Source organism: Oncorhynchus gorbuscha, linkage group LG18 (assembly GCF_021184085.1).
Source record: "Oncorhynchus gorbuscha isolate QuinsamMale2020 ecotype Even-year linkage group LG18, OgorEven_v1.0, whole genome shotgun sequence".
Classification (NCBI taxonomy): domain Eukaryota; kingdom Metazoa; phylum Chordata; class Actinopteri; order Salmoniformes; family Salmonidae; genus Oncorhynchus; species Oncorhynchus gorbuscha.
In genome coordinates, this window is record NC_060190.1 from 15431745 (window position 1) to 15458228 (window position 26484).

The 26484-nt window shown below is 44.0% G+C and overlaps 1 protein-coding gene across 5 annotated transcripts in view; it reads right to left on the bottom strand.

Moving 5' to 3' along the window:
- Positions 1–26484, bottom strand: part of LOC124004050 (alpha-1,6-mannosylglycoprotein 6-beta-N-acetylglucosaminyltransferase B-like) — a 229084-nt gene that overhangs the window by 116838 nt on the left and 85762 nt on the right. For all 5 annotated transcript variants that reach the window (XM_046312803.1, XM_046312801.1, XM_046312800.1 and 2 more), the window contains 3 exons: positions 24128–24204; positions 22211–22396; positions 18651–18815 (listed from right to left, as the gene is read on the bottom strand). In XM_046312803.1, the coding sequence (XP_046168759.1) occupies positions 18651–18815; positions 22211–22396; positions 24128–24204 (428 nt within the window). The remainder of the gene's footprint in view (positions 1–18650; positions 18816–22210; positions 22397–24127; positions 24205–26484) is intronic.

Here is a 26484-nt window from a genome sequence, read left to right on the forward strand (position 1 = left end):
TGGGAGTGAGTCGTCAAGCAGGAGTGATTGTGAGAGCGAATGGTTTTTCTTTTTCACTCTATCGGGTTGTTGTATGTATATATATATATTGATTAGGTTAGTTGTTTTAAGGGTATCTTGTTTAAACTATCACTAAGCACGTATAGGGGTGGTGGGATCTTTGAGGTTGGTTTTTCGCGAGGGCACAACCAGCGGGTGGGGCTGGTTGTTATGGCCACTCGTGGAAATGGAGAGTTTGAAAAACTTAGTCGGAGGCATGGAGTAAAGATTCCTGCTGCGACAGGGTGTTCAGTGGAAGAATGTAGCTTGGCTGTGGGTGCTATCATTGGGTATGATAGCATCAAATCAGCCTCAAGGATGAATAGCGCTGTAGTGATATTCTTAGATTCAATTGAAAAGGTGAATAGAATAGTTGAGATGGGTGTCGTGTTGAGAGAAACACAGACGTCGGTATTTCCGCTTATGAATCCGGCGAAGAAAGTCATGCTTTCTAACGTGCCACCATTTGTTAGAGATGAAGTGTTATGGCGAGAGTTATCGCGCCATGGTCAAATAGTGTCTACAATAAAGAAAGTTCCTTTTGGATGCAAATCTCCGTTGTTGAAACATGTCGTGTCTCATAGGAGACAAGTGCATATGATTTTAAAAAGGAAGGAGATGAACTGGATTTAGCGTTTAGCTTTAAGATTGATGGATTTGATTATGTCTTCTATGCATCTACTGAATCAATGAAATGCTTTGGCTGTGGAAGAGAGGGGCATTTGGTGCGTAATTGTCCCGAAAATGAGCGCGCTGAGCCTGGTAGTAGTTTTAGTGCGAGTACAACTAACGCACCACCGCGAAGGGATGAACATGCTAAGGGTACAGGAGAAGAGAGAAGGTGGGCAGATGTGGTTGGAAAAGCAGGAGAGGAAGGCAGTGTGGATACGGGGGCAATTGTGGTAGATCAGAACAAAGAGGGAGGGGAAACAGTAGGCGAGATTGCGACTGCCGTCGCTGAGGTGGTGCTGGAAAATGAAATTGGAGGTCAAGAGGAGATTGAAATAACGGAAAAGGAAGCGGATGTTTTCAAAATACCGAGGAGTAAAAGGAAGAATGTAAGGGGTGGTGAAGGGTCTAATTCTAAGAGAAAGGTAGAGTTTAATAAATCAATTGAAGATGAACAAGGTGTAGAGATGGTGGAGTATTCTTCTGGGGAGGATAGTGAGAGTGAGTCATCTGACGCGTCACAACAATATAGTGAGATAAATGGGGTGGAAGGGAGGTATGGGATCGAGAGGATACGTCAATTTTTGAAGTTGACAAAAGGGAAGAAATATATGCAAGATTACAATGTAACTGATTTTTTCCCTGAACGTGAATTGTTTATTGAATCAGCAAAATTTCTGATGTCAAAAATTACAGGCGGAAGTTTGAAAACCCCTGAAATTGCTAGACTCAAGAAAGTGGTCACAAGAGTGATAAGTGATGTAAATTCTAAAGAAAATGAAAGAGTTCAGTTGCAGTCTTAACTCTGTAAAGAGATGTGGTGGCTGGATCGTCCTCTGTATATATATTTTTTTATCCATGAGCAGTTTTAAGATTTCTTCTTTAAACGTAAATGGGGCAAGAGATGTAAAAAAAAGAGCCATGGTGTATGAGTTAATTAGGGGAAAGGGAAGTGACATAATTTTTTTACAAGAAACGCATAGTAATTTGGAAAATGAAGTTATGTGGCAACAGGAGTGGGGGGGACAGTGGTGTGTAGTCATAAAAACTCAAAAAGTGGGGGTGTGGTTATCTTGTTCTCAAAAGGGTTTTTGCCGTTGTCATATGAGGTTGAAGAGGTAGTTGAGGGGAGGTTATTAAAAGTTAGAGCAAGGTATGAAAACATCACTATGTGTCTGATAAATGTATATGCCCCAGTGATGACAGTTGAGAGGGTATGTTTTTTAGAGACACTATCAAATACCATTGAGAAATGTAACAAAGAAGATTATTATTTGTTTATTGCTGGGGATTTTAACTGCACAGTTAGTGATTTAGATAGAAATCACCAAGAACCTCATATAGCCTCAAGGATGTTTTTAAAACGCCTCATTGTAACAAATGAATTGTGTGATATTTGGCGGAGTCAACATGGAGGAACAAGGCAGTACACCTGGGCGCATGTGAGAGAGAACATCATCTCTATGGCCAGGTTAGATAGGTTTTATGTTTTTGAGCATCAATCTCAGGTCTGTAAATCAAGTGTGATAACTCCAGTGGGGTTTTCTGATCATTGTTTAATAACAGAGGTGGTGTTCATTAACGATGTAAAACCCAAAAGCGCATACTGGCATTTTAATATAACTTTATTGAGTGATGCTCACTTCAGAAACTGTTTCAGTTTTTTTTGGGAGAGGTGGAGATCTCAAAAGCCAGTTTTGTATCCATTCAACAGTGGTGGGATATAGGGAAAATCCAGATTCAACAATTTTGTAATCAATACACGAGGAATGTCACTAAAGATATCACCAGATCAATGAAAGCCCTAGAGATTGAAATAGTGGAACTCATGACATTGGTTGAGACCACAGGAGATCGAGGCCATACTCAGGCCATCAAGAGGAGAAAAGCTGCATTGGCAGACCTGCTGGGTATCAGAGCACAGGGGGCACTGGTGAGAAGTAAATTTCAGGGAATATCTGAAATGGATGCCTCATCCAAATTTTTCTTTGGTTTAGAGAAAAAGAATGGACAAAGAAAAATTATTCATTGTCTCAAATCAGCTGTTGGACAAGAGCTCACTAGCCCTAGTGAAATTAGAAAGAGGGCAGTAGAGTTCTACGCTGAGCTCTACAAATGTGAGTACAAAGAGGACAAAACAGTGACACAGCAGTTCTTTGATGGGCTCCCAAAGGTGGCTGCAGAAGTTCAGGTTGAGCTTGAGCAACCATTGTCTTTGCAGGATTTATACACTGCATTAAAAGGCATGGAAAATGGAAGGGCACCAGGCATTGATGGGCTTCCCGTTGACTTTTTAAGTCTTTTGGGCTATGTTGGGAGAGGATTGGTTAGAAGTAGCTAATGATAGTTTAACCGGAGGGTTACTACCAATAAGCTGCAGAAGGGCTGTCCTCACCCTACTGCCCAAAAAGGGTGACCCAAGGGAGGTGAAGAACTGGAGGCCGGTGGCTTTATTGTGCACTGATTATAAGATATTGTCAAAAGCTTTGTCCAACAGGCTGAGGGAGGTGATGGGGCAAATCATACATACGGATCAGTCCTACTGTGTTCCTGGCAGGCAGATAGGGGATAACATTTCTCTGATTCGTGATTTTTTGGACGTCTCTAGGGATATTGGGTTGGATGCTGGTCTAATTTCAATTGATCAGGAAAAGGCATTTGACCGAGTTGAACATCAATACTTATGGCACACGCTTGAGGCGTTTGGGTTCAGCTCTGGTTTTATTGCCATGATCAAGGTGATATATGGTGACATTGAAAGTGTATTGAAAGTTAACGGTGGTTTGAGTGCTCCTTTTAAAGTGTGTAGAGGTATTAGGCAGGGATGTTCTATGTCAGGAATGTTATATGCCATTGCTATAGAGCCACTACTAAATAGCATTAGAAGTCGCATTGCAGGGGTGTGCTTTTCAGAGGATATTCCTCCTATTCGTCTCTCAGCCTATGCTGATGATGTAGTTGTGCTAGTGAAAAATCAAGCGGAGGTGGATAGCTTGAGTCTAATTGTTGATCGTTTTAGGGAATATCCTCTGCAAAGGTAAATTGGGAAAAGAGTTGTGCGTTACAGATTGGAGAATGGTCTGGAGGGATCATGGCTTTGCCAGGGGGGCTAGAATGGTGTAAGGGAGGTTTTAAGTATCTTGGAGTGTACTTAGGAGATGAGGGGACTATGGAAAAAAATTGGAGTGGGGTGGTTGAAATGGTGGAAGGGAGGATGAGGAGATGGCGTTGGTTACTATCTCGTATGTCATATAGGGGGCGCACTATTATAGTTAACAATGTGATTGCATCTGCACTGTGGCATCGGTTGTCAGTTTTAGAACCACCATCTGGCCTTCTGGCTAAGATACAGGCAATTATTGTGGATTTCTTTTGGGATAAATATCACTGGGTTCCACAAAGTGTTTTGTATTTGTCAAAAGAAGAGGGGGACAAGGTCTTGTACATCTTGCTAGTAGGGCTGCTGCTTTCCGGTTTCAGTTTATTCAAAGGTTGCTTTATGGACCGGAAAATGTGGTGTGGAGAGGGGTGGCAGGTCTTATATTACAACGGGTTGGAGGATTAGGTTTAAAGAAGGCTTTATTTCTGGTTGATAGTAGCCAGATTTCTAGGGAGAGAGTACCTCCGTTTTACAGAGGACTTCTCAGAGTATGGAGCATAATGAAGGTGTCCAGACGAACTTCAGCGGAGTCAGTGCATTGGCTGTTGGAGGAACCTCTGGTGTATGGGGCAAGACTGGATTGTACAACTGCAGCTGTTCCACATTTCTCCAAGATTCTGGTGAAGGGGAAAATCATCACCTTAAGACAGTTAATGGCCATAGCTGGGCCCGCCTTAATGGATGGAAGACGGGTGGCAGAACATTTGGGGATGAGGTCGGAAAGGATTGTCGGACAAATGCTGGGGAGCTGTAGGAAGGCTCTGTCAGCGGAAGAATGGGGTATGCTTAGTAGTCACAAGAAGAAGGTACAAGATGAAGACGTCTCATTTCCAAGACTAGGGATTACACCAAATATCCCAGAGTCAGAAAGAAAGGCGTTATTGCTGGATTTGAGAGGGTTGGAGGAGGTGGGTTTGGATGAGGTGAATGGGAAGGACTTGTATAGGGGGTGTGTCAAGGTGTTGAATAAAGATAAATTGAAAAATAGAAAAGACACTCCATGGAGGGTAAAATTGGGCATTGATGACAAGGTAAAGCCAGCATGGAGAGCACTGTACAAACCACCGTTACAAAAGGGTACTGGAGATATGCAATGGAGGGTTTTACATGGCATCATTGCAGTTAATGCTTTTGTATCTGTTATTAATTCAGATGTTAGAGATGGATGTCCTTTTTGTAATATAAGAGAAACCATTTTTCACTGTTTTATGGAGTGTGAGAGGATAAAACCTCTATTGGAAATGCTGGAATCTTTGTTTAAAGCTGTAGGGAATTTTTCAATAACACGGTTTTTATTTTGGGGTTTCAATATAGTAAACAACAGAAAAGAAAATGTCAAATGTTAAATTTTATTTTGGGACAAGCTAAGATGTCAATTTTTCTGAGTAGAAAACACAAGATAGAAACGGGATATGGGCAGGATGTAAGATGTGTTTTTAAAGGATTAGTAAAAGCAAGAATAAAAGTAGATTTTGAGTTCTTTTCAGCTGTAAAAGATCTCCTATTATTTGAGGAGAAGTGGGCCTACGAAAGAGCGCTTTGTTTTGTAGAAGAGGGGAAATTATTTTTTGCCGATGAAATAAGTTGAATGTATATGTTATGTATTTATTTTTATTTAGGAATTACATTTGTTTTTTCATTTCTGAAAGGGCAGTGTGTCATTTGTTTTTATGTTAACACTTGAGTAAAAAATAAAGGTTTTATAAAAACTCAAACTCTCTCTCTCTCTCTCTCTCTCTCTCTCTCTCTCTCTCTCTCTCTCTCTGCCACCCCTTTCATCCTCCCTTTTCCTCTCTCTCTGTCTCTCTCTCTCCCCCTCTCTCTCCCCCTCTCTCTCTGTCCTGTGTGTGACGCCTGAGTCACTGTCTAATTATGCGCTAAAAGTCATAGTCAGCGGCTGGCAGGATGCTAAACAACAACACTGGCACACACCACCACTTCTCCTCCTCCTCCTCCTCCTCCTCCTCCTCCTCCTCCTCCTCCTGCTCCTCCTCCTCTAGCCATCTCCCGTCAGATTGTATGAGCGCCAGGACGGAGGGAACGGAATTCAAAAGAGTGGAATTAATGATCCTGATGAGATTGATTTGTCTCATTAATAAGCAAACGATTTCACACTCCTGGACGCCCAGGTCGAATTAAAAAGTAGTCTGTTATTAGAAAGTAATTAGGATGAAAACAGTTACACAAAGCGGCCCTCAAGGACAGGAGATAGAAATAGATTCTGAAATAGACACACAGTAATACACAGACCCATAGAAACATCCCTGCCATAGACAAACCTCAAAACCAGCTCATACCAGTTCTCCATGTCTCATCTATGCTGGCTTCGAAGCCCCTATATGAGTGTGTGTCTGAGTGTGTGGGTGTGTGTGTGTCGAGAGAGTGTCTATGGGATGCATAGTCGAGCGAATCAAGGGCCAGCGAATACGCGACTGGTATGAAATGAAACATCACACTGATTTAATAAGCTTTCTATGTTAAACTTGTGCTTCATAAAAAAGTTAAGTGCAATTAAATTACAGTTTGGGTGGCAGATGGCAGATGACTTCAGCCCTGAGAATGCCTTTGGCCAAAAAGGAGGATATCAAACCGATCTGGCAACCACGGACTAATGCAGAAACACTAGTGTGGCGGGAACGCTGGAGACAGCACTCTATTGCTGAGTGAGGAACCTATTGGGTTGGCTCTGGTAGTGCTGGTGTGGTACTGTAGAAAAAGGGGATTTGTCTTTTAGCTAATGGGTAGCATTCATCTCAATTTCCAAAGTGAATTCCCCTCCACTGAAGTATAAATAGGAGGCAGCTTTATGAAACACACTGGAATGATGTTGGAAATGTAACCTTGATATTTAACCTTGAAGTAGGTTGTAGGACTGCAGGAGGCAGTTGCAGGGCGTTCTGTGTGGTGCATAACGTTGGATTTATCAAACGTATGCGTCAAACGTGTGTGCGTAGACGACTTGACAGAAATGGTAGCAGAAGGCGAATGTTGAACTTTTGTTGCGACACATATCCAGATGATGCCGCGTACCATTTTGCACAATGACGCTATTGGTGTGATCGAGGCGCAAGATCCGATGACACGTTTTACACATACTGTACGTGCCTGCATGCATACGCACACAGAGACCCCCCTGACTCCCTAAGGAGTCTGAACACGCATACGGAGGTATCTGTTTATACAGTGGACTTCTGCCACTCCCTGAGGGTCTCTGTCTGTGTATGTGTGAACATTTGTGCATCCATGCGTCTGTTTCTCCCTCTAACAGCAAAAGAACCCGAGGAAGGAAGCAGGAAGAACACTCTCTGCAACAGGAAACCACAATAGATCCAGAGGGAAAGACAGCTACGAAACAGACGGTGACAGAACAGAGAACACCTTATCTTCAACTCGCCTACCTGCTTCCCTGTACCGCTTACACACTATCTTACCACCTACACATACTGCTACACCTTCTATGGTGTTAAATTCAACTCCCCCTCCCAGTGTCACTGCTACAATATAATTGTTATAGTCTCTAATAGTGATAAAGTGACTGTAGGACTGGCAAAGAGAATGTCTATTGCTGATAGGAACTTTGGAGTGAGATTGAACAGGCACACACACGCGCACAGAGTGGTGGAGTGGAGCGCAGTGTGAGGAAGATAAGACATCTGCGAAGCCGCAGAGGGAGGACATAGGGGAACAGCACTGCGTACCAGTCTGGCTCTGCGGCCGATGTGTATCACTGACAAGTCGGTGACCTTGATGGGTGTGTGTATGGGTGCGTGTGTGTCAAATGAAGTGTGTGTCGCAGTGTGTGAGTGTCTAAACTAATGGAGGTGTTGAACGTGTGTGTCAGTGTGTCAGTGTGTGAGTCTAAACATAGTGTTTTATGTGTGAGTGAATGAGTTTAAACGTAGTGTTTTATGTGTGAGTGAATGAGTCTAAACTTCGTATTTTAAATGTGTGTGTAATTCTAAACTTTGTGTTTTAAGTGTGTGTGTGTTTGTGTGTGTGTGTGTGTATGTATGTGTGTGTGTGAGAGAGTCTAAACTTAGTGTTTTAAGTGTGTGAGTCTAAACATAGTGTTTTATGTGTGAGTGAATGAGTTTAAACGTAGTGTTTTATGTGTGAGTGAATGAGTAGGAAATCTGAGGTTTGTAGTTTTTGAACTCTTGGCCTATCGAATACACGGTGTCTATGGGGTCATTTTGCACTTCCTACGGCTTCCACTAGATGTCAACAGTCTTTAGAAACTTGTTTGATGCTTCTACTATAAAGGAGGTGGGAATGAGATGGGATTGAGTCAGTGGTCGGGCAGGGTGCCACGAGCTGGTCACGCGCATTCACATGAGAGGTAGCTTGCGTTCCATTGCATTTCTGAAGACAAAAGGAATTCTCCGGTTGGAACATTATTGAAGATTTATGTTAAAAACATCCTAAAGATTGATTCTATACTTCGTTTGACATTTTCTATGAACTGTAATATGACTTTTCGTCTGAACATTTGCCTGGACCTGCCCGCGCGTCGTGAGTTTAGATTGTGTACTGAACGCGCAAACCAAAAGTAGTTATTTGTGTCATGTATTGTATTGTCATGTCTTGTCCCTGTGCTTTCTCTTCTCTTCGTTTCCCCCTGCTGGTCGTATTAGGTTTCTTTCTCTCTCTTTATCCCTCTCTCTCTCTTTCGTTCCGTTCCTGCTTCCAGCATTTCCTCATTCTCCTAACGACCTCGTTTACTCTTTCACACCTGTCCCCTATTTTGCCCTCTGATTAAAGATTCTATTTCTCTCTCTGTTTCTGCTTCTGTCCTTGTCGGATTCTTGTTTGCGTCGCCTTTGTTCCGTCCTGTTGTATTCTGCCTCGTCATCAGATACTACGTGTGAGCAGGTGTCTCTATCCGCTACGGCCCGCGCCTACCCGAAGGGACCTGCAGTCTGTTGCCGCTAGCCCTGCAACTCTCCTCAACAACTAGAAGGGGGACTCTCCTGTTAAACTAGAGGATTTGTGTTTTCCCTGTTTGGACTTCCCCTGTAATGATTGAGGATTTATGTTTTCCCTGTTTGGACATTAAAGGACTCTGTTTCTGTTATATCGCTTTTGGGTCCTCACTCACCTGCATAACAATTTGGACATAAATGATGGACTTTATGGAACAAATCAAACATTTATTGTGGAACTGGGATTCCTGGGAGTGCATTCTGATGAAGATCATCAAAGGTAAGTGAATATTTATAATGCTATTTCTGACTTATGTTGACTCCAACATGGCGGATATATTTTGGGGTTGTGTTGGTCTCTGAGCTACATTCTCAGATTATTGCATGGTTTGCTTTTTCCGTAAAGTTTTTTTAAAAGTCTGACAAGGCGATTGCATTAAGGAGAAGTATATCTTTAAATCTGTGAATAACACTTGTATCTTTTATCAATGTTTATTATGAGTATTTCTGTAAATATATGTGGCTCTGTGCAAATTCACGGGATGTTTTGTAGGCAAAGCCAAATGTAAACTGTGGTTTTTGGATATTAATATGAACTTGATCGAACAAAACATACATGTATTGTGTAACATGTTGTCCCGGGAGTGTCATCTGATGAAGAGTATCAAAGGTTAGTGATGAATTTTACTGTATGTAAATCACTGTATGCTTTCTGTGACTAGTTCCTGATCTAACATAATGATATGTTCAGCTTTCGCCAAAAAGCTTTTTTGAAATCGGACACTGTGGTTGGAATAAGGAGAATTGTATCTTTAAAATGGTGTCTAATACTTGTATGTTTGAAAAATTTGAATTATGAGATTTCTGTTGATTGAATTTGGCGCCCTGCAATTTCATTGGCTGTTGGCGAGGGGTTCCGCTAGCGGAACGGGGAACCTAATCTTAAACCTAACGCTAAATCTAACTCTAGCTCCTAACCGTAACAATAAAACTAACCCTAGCTCCTAACAATAACCCTTAACCCTAAACCACCCAGAGACAGCATTTGACCTTGTGGGGACCAACAAAATGTCCACAGTTGGTCAAATGTTTGTTTACTATTCATAAACATGAACTAGAGACATATGCACTCACTGCACTGTAAGTTTCTCTGGATAATAGCCTCTGTTGAGTGGCGCACACACACACACACACACACACACACACACACACACACACACACACACACACACACACACACACACACACACACACACACACACACACACACACACACACACACACACACACACACACACACACACACACACACACACACACACACTCTCTAGAGGTTCGACAGAGCAGGAATGGAACTTTTTGAAACCCCACTCTTTCCAAAGGTAGTCGGTTCAATTCCCTCAGGGATCACATACATGAACTAGAACTATATGCACTCAGTATGAACTCACTGCACTGTAAGTCTCTCTGGATAACAGCCTCTGTTGAGTGGCATATATTATAGAAAATGTAAAACGGTGCACACAAGACACACACAGACAAAGACTCCTCTATGCCATGCTCTCCTGGGATCCCTTCCCTGTCCCTGTTTCTGCCACCGACAGGTGAAATAATGGTTATTCTCTCTCTGTCTCTCTCCTTCCCTCTCCCTTTGTCTCTCTCTCCTTCCCTCTTCCTTTGTCTCTCTCTCCTTCCCTCTCCCTTTGTCTCTCTCTCCTTCCCTCTCCCTTTGTCTCTCTCTCCTTCCCTCTCCCTTTGTCTCTCCTCCTTCCCTCTCCCTTTGTCTCTCTCTCATTTCTCTCTCCCTCCTTCCCTCCCTCTCCCTTTGTCTCTCTCTCCTTCCCTCTCCCTTTGTCTCTCTCTCCTTCCCTTTGTTTCTCTCTCCTTCCCTCTCCCTTTGTCTCTATCTTCTCTCTTTGTCCTATCACTCTCTCTATCTCTCTCCCTATCCCTTTGTCTCTCTCTCCTTTCTCTATCTCTCTCCCTATTGCTTTCTCTATCTCTCTCCCTCTCCCTTTGTCTCTCTCTCTCTATCTAATAATAATAATATATCCCTTTGTCTCTCTCTCCTTCCCTCTCCCTTTGTCTCTCTCTCCTTCCCTCTCCCTTTGTCTCTCTCTCCTTCCCTCTCCCTTTGTCTCTCTCTCCTTCCCTCTCCCTTTGTCTCTCTCTCCTTCCCTCTCCCTTTGTCTCTCTCTCCTTCCCTCTCCCTATCGCTCTCTCTATCTCTCTCCCTATCACTCTCTCTATCTCTCTCCCTATCGCTTTCTCTATCTCTCTCCCTATCACTCTCTCTATCTCTCTCCCTATCGCTCTCTTTATCTCTCTCCCTATCGCTCTCTCTATCTCTCTCCCTATCGCTCTCTCTATCTCTCTCCCTATCGCTCTCTCTATCTCTCTCCCTATCGCTCTCTTTATCTCTCTCCCTATCGCTCTCTCTATCTCTCTCCCTATCGCTCTCTCTATCTCTCTCCCTATCGCTTTCTCTATCTCTCTCCCTATCACTCTCTCTATCTCTCTCCCTATCACTCTCTCTATCTCTCTCCCTATCACTCTCTCTATCTCTCTCCCTATCGCTCTCTCTATCTCTCTCCCTTACTCCCTTTCTGTCTCTCTCCGCTCCAGGAAGTTATTCCTTTTCCCAGAGCATACACAATAAACAAACCAAACAAACTCAATCAAGGGAAATAGAATTTAATCCCCAGAACATTTTGGAAGGTTAAAAAGTGGAGAGGAATACTAAATTGGGATTGCATCAGTCGAGAGAGCCAAAGACAAGAGGCAGAGAAGGAGGAAGAGCAGGATGGAGGAAAAGGTAGGAAGCACAGGGGTCAGAGTTAAACGGTGGCAGGCTGCTTTTGCTCAATTAAGAGGACTCCCAAGTGTTTTATTATTTAGTTCTTTAGTTCCTGAAATGTCGTCTACTGGTGGGGTAGACACACAAGCATACCAGAGAATGACAGTCAACACCTGATCTGGGATCAGATATTATCCACATATTAAGCACTCCATCAAGTGGCTGTACACTGATCCCCTATCAGTATTAATCAGCACACACAGCAGCCTCTGTCTACCAATTACGCCATGATAAACAGCGTTGGTCCAGCGCACTAAAACTGCAGTTAAAGCACTGAAACATCTGGTGTAGAGATAGCACAGTATCTCATAGTCAGAGAGAGGAGGAGAGGACCGATCTAAAACAACAAATCCAAGTCATGCATTTGAGGCACAAGACGGCTCCATTAATCAATACTGTGGAGGCTCTGTGTGGATGGACGCCCATCTGAGGCCTGTTGGCTTATTTTAGAGAGAGAAGCGGGCAGAGACAAGATGTGAGGAGTGAAGGATAAGGGCCTGTTGTATTGTTCCTCTTGTACGCGCCATCTTTCGCTTTCTCCGGTCCTCCCCTCTCTCTCTCTACCCCTTCTCTCACCACTCCCTCTCTCTCCCTTTCACTTTTGTTTACCTTCACTCTTTACTTAATCATGTTGCTCAGTGTGCATGACACAATAATAGAGCAAACTGCATTCATTGAAGGTGGTGACACGGGGGAAGGTAAAGGGAGAACTCACTTTCACTCTTTCTTTCATGTACCTTCTTTCTTCCATTTGCAAAAACTGAATTCCCTGACTTAACATGGCAACAAGCAAAGTCAATAACAAGCGGTGGTGGTATTTCTTAACCTGTTAAGACTCTAGGGGCAGTATTTCATTTTTGGATAAAAAGACATGCCCGTTTTAAGCGCAATATTTTGTCACGAAAAGATGCTCGACTATGCTTGGAATTGATAGTTTTGGAAAGAAGACACTCTGACGTTTCCAGAACTGCAAAGATTTTCACTGTGAGTGCCATAGAACAAAATCTACAGGCAAAACCAAGATGTTTGAGTGACCAGGAAATCAACAGGATTTCTGGAGGCACGTTTTCCATGATCTCCTTATATGGCTGTGAATGCGACAGGAATGAACGGACACTTCCTATCGTTTCCCCCAGGTGTCTGCAGCATTGTGACGTATTTGTAGGCATATCATTGGAAGATTGACCATAAGAGCCTACAATTACCAAGTGTCCCGCACGGTGTCTGCGTGGAAATTGGTGCGCAAAAGTCAGGTACCAGTATTTTTCCATCCGAATCAGAGAAGAATGCACGCTTCCAGGGAAGGGATTTCAATGAAGAGATATATGACAAAACACCTTGAGGATTGATTCAAACAACGTTTTCCATGTTTCAGTCGATATTATGGAGTTAATTCGGAAAAAGTTTGACGTTTAGGTGACTGAATTTTCGGTTAGTTTCGGTAGCCAAATGCATAGTAACAAACGGAACGTTGTGTCCTACACAAGCATCTTTCAGGAAAAACTGGACATCTGCTATGTAACTGAGAGTCTCCTCATTGAAACATCTGAAGTTCTTCAAAGGTAAATTATTTTATTTGATCCCTTTGCTGGTTTTTGTGAATGTTGCGTGCTAAATGCTAACGCTAAATGCTAAGCTAGCTATCACCACTCTTACACAAATTATTGATTTTCTCTGGTTCTAAAGCATATTTTGAAAATCTGAGACGACAGGATTGTTAAGAAAAGGATACGCTTGAGGATAGGCATATTTATTTCATTTAATTTGCCATTTTCAGAAATCGCTAATTTTGCGTTATGGTAATGAGCTTGAGGCTGTAGTCACGATCCCGGATCCGGGATGGGGCGGACTAAGAGAAGAGTGTCTTGTTGATCGGATGGTTGAGCATGGCGTACTTCTTAAAGAAGAGTGTCTTGTTGATCGGTTGGTTGAGCATGGCGTACTTCTTAAAGAAGAGTGTCTTGTTGATCGGATGGTTGAGCATGGCGTACTTCTTAAAGAAGAGTGTCTTGTTGATCGGATGGTTGAGCATGGCGTACTTCTTAAAGAAGAGTGTCTTGTTGATCGGATGGTTGAGCATGGCGTACTTCTTAAAGAAGAGTGTCTTGTTGATCGGATGGTTGAGCATGGCGTACTTCTTAAAGAAGAGTGTCTTGTTGATCGGATGGTTGAGCATGGCGTACTTCTTAAAGAAGAGTGTCTTGTTGATCGGATGGTTGAGCATGACGTACTTCTTAAAGAAGAGTGTCTTGTAGATCAGATGGTTGAGCATGGCGTACTTCTTAAAGAAGAGTGTCTTGTAGATAGTATGGTTGAGCATGGTGTACTTCTTAAAGAAGAGTGTCTTGTTGATCAGATGGTTGAGCATGGTGTACTTCTTAAAGAAGAGTGTCTTGTAGATAGTATGGTTGAGCATGGTGTACTTCTTAAAGAAGAGTGTCTTGTTGATCGGATGGTTGAGCATGGTGTACTTCTTAAAGAAGAGTGTCTTGTTGATCGGATGGTTGAGCATGGCGTATTTCTTAAAGAAGAGTGTCTTGTTGATCGGATGGTTGAGCATGGTGTACTTCTTAAAGAAGAGTGTCTTGTTGATCGGATGGTTGAGCATGGTGTACTTCTTAAAGAAGAGTGTCTTGTTGATCGGATGGTTGAGCATGGTGTACTTCTTAAAGAAGAGTGTCTTGTAGATCGTATGGTTGAGCATGGTGTACTTCTTAAAGAAGAGTGTCTTGTTGATTGGATGGTTGAGCATGGCGTACTTCTTAAAGAAGAGTGTCTTGTTGATCTGATGGTTGAGCATGGCGTACTTCTTAAAGAAGAGTGTCTTGTTGATCGGATGGTTGAGCATGGCGTACTTCTTAAAGAAGAGTGTCTTGTTGATCGGATGGTTGAGCATGGCGTACTTCTTAAAGAAGAGTGTCTTGTAGATCAGATGGTTGAGCATGGTGTATTTCTTAAAGAAGAGTGTCTTGTAGATCAGATGGTTGAGCATGGCATACTTCTTAAAGAAGAGTGGATGGTTGTAGGAGGTAAAGTCAGACCTGGGGAGCCATTTTCTCAGACTGGTGAGGAGATGCCCAGTACGAGTGATGCGGTACAGGAGGGGGTTCATGTGGAGCTAGTCTCCCAGGTAGTAGAGGAGATGCCTGGTACGAGTGATGGGGTACAGGAGGGGGTTCATGTGGAGCTAGTCTCCCAGGTAGTAGAGGAGATGCCTGGTACGAGTGATGGGGTGCAAGTGGGGAGTGTTGAGAGGGATGTGGCTGCAGTTGAGGAGGATCAGGAGAAGGATATGGATATCTCTCTTGATATGATAGCAGCTGGCGACGACTCAATTTATAATCTAGAGGAGATAAATGGGTTCCTGGAGCAGAGACTTTTGGGAAATCTGTGAAATTGGCCATTTTTTTGTTGTTGGTGTTGATGAGTTTGTGAGATCAGCTGTGGTGTTACAGAAGACAGTGGGGTTAGACAAGTTGAGTGTGAAGAAGCTTTTTCCCTTGAGGAAATGTGTTACTGCTGTCACGGCAGCAAAAGGTAGTGGGAAACGTGGTACGGTTAAGAGAAAATTAAAACGGATGATGCTCATGCCTCATAGGGTGTGTTTTTTTCTCTTTGTCAGGTTTCTCTGTGGTGTCTTCTGCTTTTCCTTTCAACATGGAGGTACTAAGGGTCGGTTCTCTCAATATTAATGGGGGAAGGGACAGGAATAAGAGGGCTTGGGTATTAGAAGTAATAAAACAGAAAAGGCTTCATGTAGTTTTTCTACTGGAGACACATAGTGATGAGGCTAATGAGGTTGACTGAGGTATGTGGTGGGAGGGCAGCATTTACTCAGTTATGGTACACATTTCAGTGCTGGGGTGGCAATTTAGTTTTCCTCAGGCTTAGCGGTGGCTGTGGTATCTACAACAAAGATTGTCATGGGTCGGGTTTTATTGGTCAAGGTGGATGTTATGTTTTTCTTGTTACGCCCTGACCGTAGAGATCCTTTTATCCTCTATCTTTGTTTGGTCAGGGTGTGACTCGGGTGGGAAAGTCTATGCTTTCTGGTTCTTTGTTTTTGGCCGGGTATGATTCTCAATCAGGGACAGCTGTCTATCGTTGTCTCTGATTGGGAATCATACTTAGGCAGCCTTTTTTCCTTTTCTCATTTGTGGGTTGTTGTCTTCGTTTAATGCATGTATAGCCTTACAGAGCTTCACGTTAGTTTTTGTTGTTTGTTGTTTTGTTGGCGACGTTTAAAAAATAAAGAATGTACACTCACCACACTGCACCTTGGTCCGATCATTTTCACGATGACGCTCGTGACAGATTTTGTGTTTAAAAGAAAAATGTTTATGCTCCTAATGAGGTTACAGAGCGTATTGCCTTCGTCCCCCTGAACGGTAGGTGACCACGGATGACAGTGAAATGCGCCAACATGCCGTAGATTTCTACTCTGCCCTCTATAAGGCGGAGGATTGTGATTCTCTGTGAGCTGAACAGTTGTTACATGGACTTTCTCAATTGGGCCCTGAGCAGAGAGCTGCTTTGGACTCTGACATTACTCTGAAGGAGCTGTCTACAGCAGTTATACAGCTTTCATCAGGCCGAGCCTCTGGCATTGATGGTTTACCATCTGACTTTTGGGGGTCTATTGGGGGGGATTTTTATGAAGTGGTGTGTGGATATTTTCATGAGGGTTCTCTTCCTGTATCCTGGCAACGTGCTGTGCATTCATTGTTGCCAAAAAAAGGGGGATTTGGCTCTTCTAAAAAATTGGCGACCTGTTGCATTGCTGTGTGCGGAATCAAGAAACATATGTAAATGTCTCTCAAACAGGTTGAAAGAGTATCTGACAGTTACTCTATTGTTGATAACCTGTTTCTAATAAAATATGTTTTAGACATTTGTAAACTGTCTGATGTGTGGATTTGAATCGGGAAAGGCTTTTGACCATGTGGACCACCAGTACTTGTTCAAAACAATGAAAGCCTTTGGGTTTGGGGATGTTTAAAAAAAATATATATATTTTTATCTTGGATGAGTTTACTGTTGACTGGTTTGAGTTGCCCCATCCCCGTCCAAAGGGTATCAGGCAATGGAACCAATGCTTTGTTTTTAAGGGCGAGGCATACTGGTTTCTCTGTGCCAAGGGTAATGAAGGGTCACACGATAGCACTGTCTGCGTCTCCAGATGACCTGACAGTTAATATTATAGGGGTTGAGGATGTTAAGATTCTCTCAAATGCTTTAAATGTGTATGAAGGGGCCTCCTCAGCTAGAGTCAATTGGGGAAAGAGCGAATTGCTGTGGGCAGGTCAGCTTCAGACGGGGTCCGTTCCACGGTTATCAGGGGGGATTCAGTGGGGCAGAGATGGGATGAAGACTGGGTTTTTTCCTAGGCTCTGATGTCTTTCAGAAAAGGAACTGGAGGGTGTAGTGGAGAAAGTGTGTGCCAGATTGTCAAGGTGTAAATAAGTGCTACCTCAGCTGTCTTATAGGGGAAGGGCGCTGGTAGCCAATAATCTAGTTGCCTCTACCCTGTGGCACACACAGACTAATGATTTTACAGCCATCAGAGGCTGTTGATGCAAGAGCTTCAGAGGACCCTTGTCAATTTCCTCTGGTCGGGACAAAACTAGATTAAAGCTGCAGCCCTGTACCTGCTACTGCACGAGGGTGGGCAAGGCCTGGTGGACATTTCTTCCAGGATCATGGCTTTCCGGCTTCAAGGAGCCCAGAGACTGTTGTACAGTGACGGTTCTAGCTGGGTCGACAACAGCCTGCACATCTTTTCCTCTTAAAGCTAGAGGGGAGTGATTTGTCTGGCTTTCACTACACTTTATGAGTCTGTTATGCAGGCTTGGGGAGTTTTTTGTCAAGTCCCGTGTGGCCAGCACGCCACCAGAGATGTGGCTTTTTGAAGAGCCTTTTTTACAACTCTGCCATCCAGTCCAGCGCTCTGGGTTCAGCCATCCTACGTTCATGCCTGTTAAGTGTGGGGCGTACCAAGCTGGGTCATCTGACACGGAGCAGGAGCAGATCGTTGGAGGAGCTGGGAGAAAGAGCAGGGATCCGATCATCTCGCCTACTGAGGAAGGTCGTCGCTGAGGTCTGTGATGCCGTGCCAGTACTTCAATCGGCAGTATGTTTACTGACACTTCCAATTCTGATCGATGGACGGAGGGTCTGGATTATATGTCCCCTGCGCTGAATGTCAGTGCTGCGGCGGGGGCATTAGAGGAGGCCGTGGGGATGCTGTTTTCCTTCGATGCCCCGGAGCTAGGGGAGCTCGAGGCGGTGGGAAAGAAGGCCATGTACAGAATATGTGTAAAAGTGTCCTGTGTTTCTTCCCTGGAAGGGGTCAAATCAACAAGGTGGGCGGGTGTGTTTGCCTATTGATAGGAGGACAGCTGACCTCCAATGGAGACATAGCCACCAACATGCATCTGGTCCACCTGGTCCACCTGGACCTACTGTTGAGGAAGGGTGATCCATTCTGTTGAGGAAGAATCTGAAACTCTGGCACATCTGTTCTTGGTGTCCCAGGTTGGTCAGGATGATTGATCTGATCACTAGCTGGTTCTCAGCTCTGTGAGTGGTTCTCTCTTCCCAACAGTTTAAATTTGGGCTAAAGTACAGGTTTGGTCGAATTAGGGTAGTTATTTTCCTTAATTTTGTGTCAGGGGCAGCTAAATTAGCAATATGGAAGACCCAAAAGAACAGTATTCGGGGACAGGGGTCTGTGGATGGGAATGCTGGAGGGGAAGTTGGGTTTGAGTTTGAGGGTTGAGTTTGCCTATTACAAAATGGTTAACACCATTGATCTGTTTATGAGCATATTGGGTATTCAGAGGCTGATGTGTTTAGTTACTGTGGAGGAAGATTTGGTGTTGTGTTTTTAATTGATGTGTAACCATGGTTTTGTTTGAGTGTTTATTGTGTTGTGGGTTCCCAGACCCAATAAAGGTAATTTAATTAAAACTCAAAACTCTCAATCTCTCTCTCTCATCGCTACCTTCTTCTGTTCCCTCCAGCGTTGGCGCAGCTTGGAGTGGAGGCGCTGGGCAGCCGTGCCCCACTGTGATGCCAGCCTCCTCATACGGCGCTTCATGAAGCTCAGGGATTCTTTGCCCGTGCCAACCTGGTCTAGCAGAGATGACAGGTCTGTGCGGAATGCAGCCTATAGGGAGGGGGAGGGAGAGGGAGAGGGAGAGGGAGAGCGAGAGGGAGAGCGAGACAGAGGTCAATTTCTCCCCCATTTTTATCTTTAAAAAATGTATATTATCTAAAACCCTAAACAATAAAAGCCTATAACTTTACAGATATGCAGAGAGAGTGTAAGTAGTGAAGAAAGACACGAGAAGAGGGTGAGAGATGGCGAAAGTGTGGGAGGAAGGATGAGAAGAGAGGTCAACTGGAGCAAGCCTACAGATGTACTGAATATGGCATTGCATGATAGCTACCCACACAGGCTCCTCTTCCACACTCCCTCTGCAATAGGAACACAGTAGTTCAGAGGAGTGTGTGCAGCCTGTGTTCTCTGGGGAGATAGTACTACAAGCTAAGTCTCTAGAGGAACCTGTGCTAGTTAAACAGCTATGAATATGTAGTCTAAAAGTCTTTCTCTCTCTGTCCAACACACACACACACACACACACACACACACACACACACACACACACACACACACACACACACACACACACACACACACACACACACACACACACACACACACACACACACACACACACACACACACACACACACACACACACACACACACACACTCACTCAAATAGCCTGCTATAAATAGCCTAGATTATCTGGCTAACAGAGCCACTGCTGTAATTAGGAATGTTGCCAAACACTAATAAGCTATTCAATACTAAAGAACAGCAGGGAACTCACACAAACACATTCAGCATTCACACTCACACACTCTGATCACACAAACACATTCAGCATTCACACTCACACACTCTGATCACACAAACACATTCAGCATTCACACTCACACACTCAGATCACACACACACATTCAGCATTCACACTCACACACTCTGATCACACAAACACATTCAGCATTCACACTCACACACTCAGATCACACACACACATTCAGCATTCACACTCACACATTCACATCACACAAACACATTCAGCATTTACACTCACACACTCAGATCACACACACACATTCAGCATTCACACTCACACACTCTGATCACACAAACACATTCAGCATTCACACTCACACACTCAGATCACACACACACATTCAGCATTCACACTCACACATTCACATCACACAAACACATTCAGCATTCACACTCACACATTCACATCACACAAACACATTCAGCATTCACACTCACACACTCAGATCACACAAACACATTCAGCATTCACACTCACATCACACAAACACATTCAGCATTCACACTCACACACTCTGATCACACAAACACATTCAGCATTCACACTCACACACTCAGATCACACAAACACATTCAGCATTCACACTCACATCACACAAACACATTCAGCATTCACACTCACATCACATACACACATTCAGCATTCACACTCACACATTCAGATCACACAAACACATTCAGCATTCACACTCACACATTCACATCACACAAACACATTCAGCATTCACACTCACACATTCAGATCACACAAACACATTCAGCATTCACACTCACACATTCACATCACACAAACACATTCAGCATTCACACTCACACACTCTGATCACACAAACACATTCAGCATTCACACTCACACACTCTGATCACACAAACACATTCAGCATTCACACTCACACACTCTGATCACACAAACACATTCAGCATTCACACTCACACACTCAGATCACACACACACATTCAGCATTCACACTCACATCACATACACACATTCAGCATTCACACTCACATCACATACACACACACATTCAGCATTCACACTCACATCACATACACACATTCAGCATTCACACTCACATCACATACACACACACATTCAGCATTCACACTCACATCACATACACACATTCAGCATTCACACTCACATCACATACACACATTCAGCATTCACACTCACATCACATACACACATTCAGCATTCACACTCACATCACACAAACACATTCAGCATTCACACTCACATCACACACACACATTCAGCATTCACACTCACACACTCTGATCACACAAACACATTCAGCATTCACACTCACACACTCTGATCACACAAACACATTCAGCATTCACACTCACACACTCAGATCACACACACACACATTCAGCATTCACACTCACATCACATACACACATTCAGCATTCACACTCACATCACATACACACACACATTCAGCATTCACACTCACATCACATACACACACACATTCAGCATTCACACTCACATCACATACATACATTCAGCATTCACACTCACATCACATACACAAATTCAGCATTCACACTCACATCACACACACACACACACACACACACATTCAGCATTCACACACTCAGATCACACACAGACACATACACACACACCTTGTGTTCAGGGATCGCTCTCTGTGTGTAGGTATCTCTGAACCTGGTTAATAGCTGTGCAGGGATTGTTTAGAAAATATATCACATATTGACTCAGCCTTGAACACCGTTCTGCAAATAGTATCAGGCACTGAGCTGTATGTTTGAGGGTAAAGAGTTCATCTGTGCTGTGTCTGGAGTTGGCTATACAGCAGTACAATGAGGGAGGTAGCTGAGGGAGGAGGTGGAGGAGAGAGATGAACAGTAAAACAATTAGCAGAGAACACGGTCATGTGCTCATATGAACGTGTTTTCATATTTACCATGCAAGCTTATACAGTGTAAGTATGAAGATTCATTTGACTATTGGCTGTGCTCTTTTGAGTGTGAATTAGTGTGTGTAAGTGCTTAAACATGTAAGCATTAGCCATGCGTCTCTTTGCAGGGCTCGTGTGTATACGGGCATCTGCTTTTGTGAGTGCATGAGTATTCCTTTGTTTGTGTGTGTGTCCCTCTCACCAGTCTCTTGACAGTAGTTGTTCGGTGTCTGTGTGTGTTTGGATGGTAGCAAGGGTTCTGTGTGTGTATGGATGGTAGGAAGGGTTCTGTGTGTGTATGGATGGTAGGAAGGGTTCTGTGTGTGTATGGATAGTAGGAAGGGTTCTGTGTGTGTGTGTGTGTGGATGCTAGGAAGGGTTCTGTGTGTGTGTGTGTGGATGGTAGGAAGGGTTCTGTGTGTGTATGGATGGTAGGAAGGGTTCTGTGTGTGTGTGTGTGGATGGTAGGAAGGGTTCTGTGTGTGTGTGTGTGTATGGTAGGAAGGGTTCTGTGTGTGTATGGATGGTAGGAAGGGTTCTGTGTGTGTATGGATGGTAGGAAGGGTTCTGTGTGTGTATGGCTGGTAGGAAGGGTTATATGTGTGTATGGATGGTAGGAAGGGTTCTGTGTGTGTATGGATGGTAGGAAGGGTTCTGTGTGTGTATGGATGGTAGGAAGGGTTCTGTGTGTGTGTGTGTCTCACCTGTCTCTTGGTGGTGGCGGTCTGGTGTGTGTGTGTGTGGACGGTGGGGGGGCTGCTGTGGTTCCTCCAGGCCAGAGGGGGGCAGAACCACTCCACCTCGCTCAGGTAGATAAGGAAGGAGCAGTCGGAGCCGTCCACCCCGTAGAAGGCATAGCACGGGTCTGATGTCCAGCGGGCACGCATCCACTGGTGATACACAGGTCAAAGTTCAATGGTCAGGTTACTTTGACTTTGTTAAACACAAATAAAATAATAAAACAAAAGGGAGTTTCCTACTCCTTGGTCATAGATTAGTTGTACTTAAGTACAAATGTACAGTTAGATGGAATTGCAGGTTATAAATCATTTTCCCTCTGCTTTTTTAAAAACTGAGCTAATTTCAGGTCTGCTGAGCGCGAACTTGAATGTTGTGAAAGTTCTGTGCAACTTCCATTGCACGTTGACTGTGAACACTGAGACTGTACCCGCTTTAACTCACAGTTATAACAGTGGCCAAGTAGGCTACTGTAGCTAGTTGATCATAATGAAGGCCTACCAGAGTGGTCTACCATCAAGAACAATGAAGAAAATGCATCCCATCACATTTTAACATGGAAATAGCTGTTCTATCATTCAGCCTACAGTAGCTGCCAATGTGTGGTGTTCAATGTTGGCCTACATTCCATGAGGCTTTTGAGAGAAAAAAACATGCAGGACTTGACATGAACGTGTTTATCCACTTGTCCTTCAGACAAGGAGGTGACTGAAAATGTTGTTGTGTTGTTGGATACAAGAAACCTCTTTACAAAAAAAATGCATTATTAAAATGCACCATTATTACAGAGAATCAGACAAATTATGCTAACCTCTGCCTATTGGCTACTTAGCTTATTCAAGCCTGTCTCAAAATACACATCTGCCCCGTTAAGACAAAAAAAGACTGTTTACCTGACTTGCTTTTCAAAGATTGCTAGAAATGTACACGTTTTGTGCTCTTACAGGAAGCAATCAGTCCCCCATTGCTGACTACAAATGATCCATAACTGGGCTAATAACTCACTAACTAGCAAAGGATATGAACAAATGTGCACACATGGCTACATGCAGCTCTTTCTTAAATTTCAAATCAAAGCACATCTACTCACGACCGCTCATGCTGTAAACATAGTCCAGTTTAAAGTGATTGACACAGATCCATATATGGCAATGGTCTGTTTGCATATAAGCCTATTCCAGCTCTGATTGGTTATGCCCCACAAGTCTGTGTAGAGTACGGCCTGAGTTCTCTACCGCACCTGCTGTCTCTAACTCTGAATGATCGGCTATGAAAAGCCAACTGACATTTACTCCTGAGGTGCTGACCTGTTGCACCCTCTACAACCACTGTGATTATTATTATTTGACCCTGCTGGTCATCTATGAACGTTTGAACATCTTGGCCATGTACTGTTATCTCCACCCGGCACCGCCAGAAAATGGACTGGCCACTTCTCAGAGCCTGGTTCCTCTCTAGGTTTTTTCCTAGGTTCCTGCCTTTCTAGAGAGTATTTACAAGCCACCGTGCTTCTACATCTGCATTTTGTGACATACGCTGATGTAAAAAGGGCTTTATAAATACATTTGATTGATTGATTGAGTCATGCATTTCAATGCAATTAGAATCCTACTCCAATGCGTTCTCCCTACAACAAAATGTCTTTGTTTTGTTTCGGTATGTTGCATTGATTCAATCACAATTCCCAAGGCAAAAGGGAAACGTTGAAAGTGTTAACAAAGGGGGAAACCTCTATAAAATTGAGTGAAGTTCAATCCCGTGCTTCTCTGCGCGGGCTGATATTTATTCTGCACTGCAGTCCTCGGGAGCTTAGAGGGAACATTGGTAATAAGATATCAGGAGAATCTCTTATACCCTAGCTAGATAGACGGAGAGAAACTCACGTCGACTTTTCCAGGGCAGTCTGGGTAGTGGGGGTCTCTGGGTACCTCACATTGGCCTGAGGAGCCGTCTCTCACTGCTGAAGAGAAGAGACACACACGTCATAGTTACACACTGTGGAGATATAGAACACACACATCATAGTTACACTGTGGAGATATAGGTACACTGTGGAGATATAGAACACACACATTATACATTGCTCAAAAAAATAAAGGGAACACTAAAATAACACATCCTAGATCTGAATGAATGAAATATTCTTATTAAATACTTTTTTCTTTACATAGTTGAATGTGCTGACAACAAAATCACACCAAAATTATCAATGGACATCAAATTTATCAATCCATGGAGGTCTGGATTTGGAGTCACACTCAAAATTAAAGTGGAAAACCACACAACAGGCTGATCCAACTTTGATGTAATGTCCTTAAAACAAGTAAAAATTAGGCTTAGTAGTGTGTGCGGCCTCCACGTGCCTGTATGACCTCCCTACAACGCCTGGGCATGCTCCTAATGAACACCTGGACAGTCTGTGGTGCAATGTGGCGTTGGTGGATGGAGCGAGACATGATGTTCCAGATGTGCTTAATTGGATTCAGGTCTGGGGAACGGGCAGGCCAGTCCATAGCATCAATGTCTTCCTCTTGCAGGAACTGCTGACACACTCCAGCCACATGAGGTCTAGCATTGTCTTGCATTAGGAGGAACCCAGGGCCAACCGCACCAGCAAATGGTCTCACAAGGGGTCTGAGGTTCTCATCTTGGTACCTAATGGCAGTCAGGCTACATCTGGAGAGCACATGGAGGGCTGTGCGGCCCCCCAAAGAAATGCCACCCCACACCATGACTGACCCACCGCCAAACCGGTCATGCTGGAGGATGTTGCAGGCAGCAGAACGTTCTCCACGGTGTCTCCAGACTCTGTCATGTCTGTCACATGTGCTCAGTGTGAACCTGCTTTCATCTGTGAAGAGCACAGGGCGCCAGTGGCGAATTTGCCAATCTTGGTGTTCTCTGGCAAAAGCCAAACGTCCTGCACGGTGTTGGGCTGTAAGCACAATCCCCACCTGTAGATGTCGGGCCCTCATACCACCATCATGGAGTCTGTTTCTGACCGTTTGAGCAGACACATGCACATTTGTGGCCTGCTGGAGGTCATTTTGCAGGGCTCCGGCAGTGCTCCTCCTTGCACAAAGGCGGAGGTAGCGGTCCTGCTGCTGGGTTGTTGCCTTCCTATGGCCTCCTCCACGTCTCCAGATATACTGGCCTGTCTCCTGGTAGCGCCTCCATGCTATGAACACTATGCTGACAGACACAGCAAACCTTCTTGCCACAGCTCGCATTGATGTACCATCTTGGATGAGCTGCACTACCTGAGAAACTTGTGTGGGTTGTAGACTCCGTCTCATGCTACCACTAGAGCGAAAGCACCACCAGCATTCAAAAGTGACCAAAACATCAGCCAGGAAGCATAGGAACTGAGAAGTGGTCTGTGGTCACCACCTGCAGAACAAATCCTTTATTGGGGGGTGTCTTGCTAATTGCCGATAATTTACACCTGTTGTTTATTCCATTTGCACAACAGCATGTGAAATTTATTGTCAATCAGTGTTGTGGGCATTCTATGTTTTGTTTTTCTATGATTTTGTATTTCTATGTTTTGGCCGGGTGTGGTTCTCAATCAGGGACAGCTGTCTATCGTTGTCTCTGATTGGGAACCATACTTAGGTAGCCCTTTCCCTTCTTTCTTTGTGGAAAGTTAACTTTGTTTTGTGGCACTTAGCCCTTAAGTTCCACGGTTGTTTTGTATTGTTTATTGTTCGTGTCACCTAAATAAAAGGATTATGTACGCTCTCCACGCTGCGCTTTGGTCCACTTCCTTTGATGGCCGTGACAGAGCCTCATATCTATGCCTACATCACCTTGAATAGCAACAGAATACTTATTCTCTGAAGACAATAGACATCCTTAAAACAGACATTTAACAACATTTTCAGCAAACCATATGTACCATCAGTTCACATGCAACATCAGGCCTGCTTTGGTGCACAGTGTTCACCGTGGGGTACAGAAATACAACCCCTCGTCACTGCTGCCACCCCCCTCCCGGGCTAACGGTACAATGTGTATCCGCTCACTCACACTGCACTCACTGCATTAATTGGTCCATTGAGTTGGCTAACTGCCTCCCTGCAGCTGGGGGCCTACAGCCAGGAAGAGAGACTGCAGTTGAAACTCAAAGTTCCAGCAGTATGGATGGGAGAAAGACGGGAAGAAAGATTGATGGGGTTTCCGTCTTGGACTCAGGAAGACGAGAGATCTCCTGCTTCCTCACCCGCCCTCTCACTTCACT